This window comes from Olea europaea, chromosome 2 (assembly GCF_002742605.1).
Source record: "Olea europaea var. sylvestris chromosome 2, O_europaea_v1, whole genome shotgun sequence".
Taxonomy (NCBI): domain Eukaryota; kingdom Viridiplantae; phylum Streptophyta; class Magnoliopsida; order Lamiales; family Oleaceae; genus Olea; species Olea europaea.
This window is the reverse complement of record NC_036238.1, coordinates 11,285,866-11,287,393: the sequence shown is the minus strand read 5'-3', so window position 1 is coordinate 11,287,393 and position 1,528 is coordinate 11,285,866. Positions and strand designations below refer to the sequence as shown.

At 35.9% G+C, this 1,528-nt stretch overlaps 1 protein-coding gene across 1 annotated transcript in view; it reads left to right on the top strand.

Annotated features, from left to right (window-relative positions):
• LOC111372345 (probable cyclic nucleotide-gated ion channel 20, chloroplastic) overlaps positions 1–1,521 on the top strand; it is an 11,133-nt gene extending 9,612 nt beyond the window's left edge. Inside the window, exons 5-7 of the mRNA XM_022994643.1 lie at positions 454–553; positions 671–698; positions 1,280–1,521. Coding sequence (XP_022850411.1) covers positions 454–553; positions 671–698; positions 1,280–1,517 — 366 coding nt within the window. The 3' untranslated portion in view covers positions 1,518–1,521. The remainder of the gene's footprint in view (positions 1–453; positions 554–670; positions 699–1,279) is intronic.
• Positions 1,522–1,528: the final 7 nt, after the last annotated feature.

The window sequence follows — 1,528 nt, the reverse complement described above, 5'->3', positions numbered from 1 at the left end:
TTTTTTTTTTTAATAAATAAAAATAAGAGGTCTAACACTTAAAAAAAATTAATGCTTTCAGTAGAACAAAATTGATATATGACCAAGAGTCAAATGGGAGCAACCCAGTTGTCTATTGGTAAGCATGCGCAATCCACTCATGCTAGAATAAAATAATCCCTCGCTGGAATGAATTTGATCTTAATTTCTTCCGCAATTAGGTTTAATCAGTTGAAAATCTCAAACAGGAATGATCTCAACTTAAACCAATTGAGTAGATGGAATCAATCCAGAATTCCACTGTGTCTGTATTTGGATGAAATGTCTTTAGAGATTCTTATGTGGCATGCTATGAGGAAGAAAAAGAAACTGATAACCCATTAATTTGTATATTTCCCTTGAGTTCACAGAAAAGGTCTTGTAGTATTGGTTCTGAGGGTAGATTGAATTTGCAAGCTTGCTTTAATGAATCAGGAAAACTTTACTGTACCTCACATAAATGACTCTAACAAACTTAATGGCTTTACTTGGACTTTGTTTCTGCATCATTCAGTTGTTACTGCTAAGTTGTGTTGTACTTCTCTCATTTGCTTCCCATCTGCTTTCCTATCTTTATAGGTTTAGCATGATGTGTTGAATTGTTACAACCCCAGTTAGGATGAACCATTACTAGACTCATGATCCCTAACAGCGTTAATGCACTCGAACCCTAAGAGCAGGTTGTTGTTACTTGGTCCATGAGCCAAGCACTTCAGATTTGAGTCCTACCAACTAGTAAGACTTCCGAGGTTTAGTTTCAGCTCTGCTGACTGGGCAGGCATCATTTTCGTGCTTACATTCCTTTTTCTACTGATATAACTCAGCCAAGATTCCTATAATATTCACTATTTTCTTCACTTCTAAACAAATTATATCAGATTATGGAAAACCCATACTAGCCTTACCCTGGGAAAGGTAAAATGAATCGCCTTCAAAAATATTGGTCTCTTTAGTCTAATTGTTTATTTCTTGGGTTGAATACTGTTAGTAAAAATAACCTGGCTAAATTAATATCCGAGAGGTGAACCACTTCTGTGATTAACTCCATCTATTGAAGTTCTATGAATATAGTTCTTGAGTTTTGCATCAATCACTTGCTACTGCTGTTTCATAATTTATTTTAGATCAGTGTCTGATGGCAACAAATAATCTGGAAATCTCAATTTGATTGTTTTGGTAGTGATGATCTGATCATTAATATGCATTTCTGTTAAAATGTACAAAAGACCTAATTGCAATCAATGGTACCTTTTCCGTGCAGGCAAGTTCGACAAGCAGAACGTTTTAATTGGGCTGCCACCAGGGGGGTAAACGAAGAGATGCTGTTGGAGAATTTACCAGAAGACCTACAAGGAGAAATAAGGCGTCATCTTTTTAAATTTCTTGAGAAAGTAAGTTTCAGCTTAACACTTGATGAAGTTTATTATGGCTGCTGCATAATGCCGCATCTCAAAGATCTCATGAAAGCGAAGAAAGACCATGGAACTTGTCTAGGATGAAGAAAGAGAGA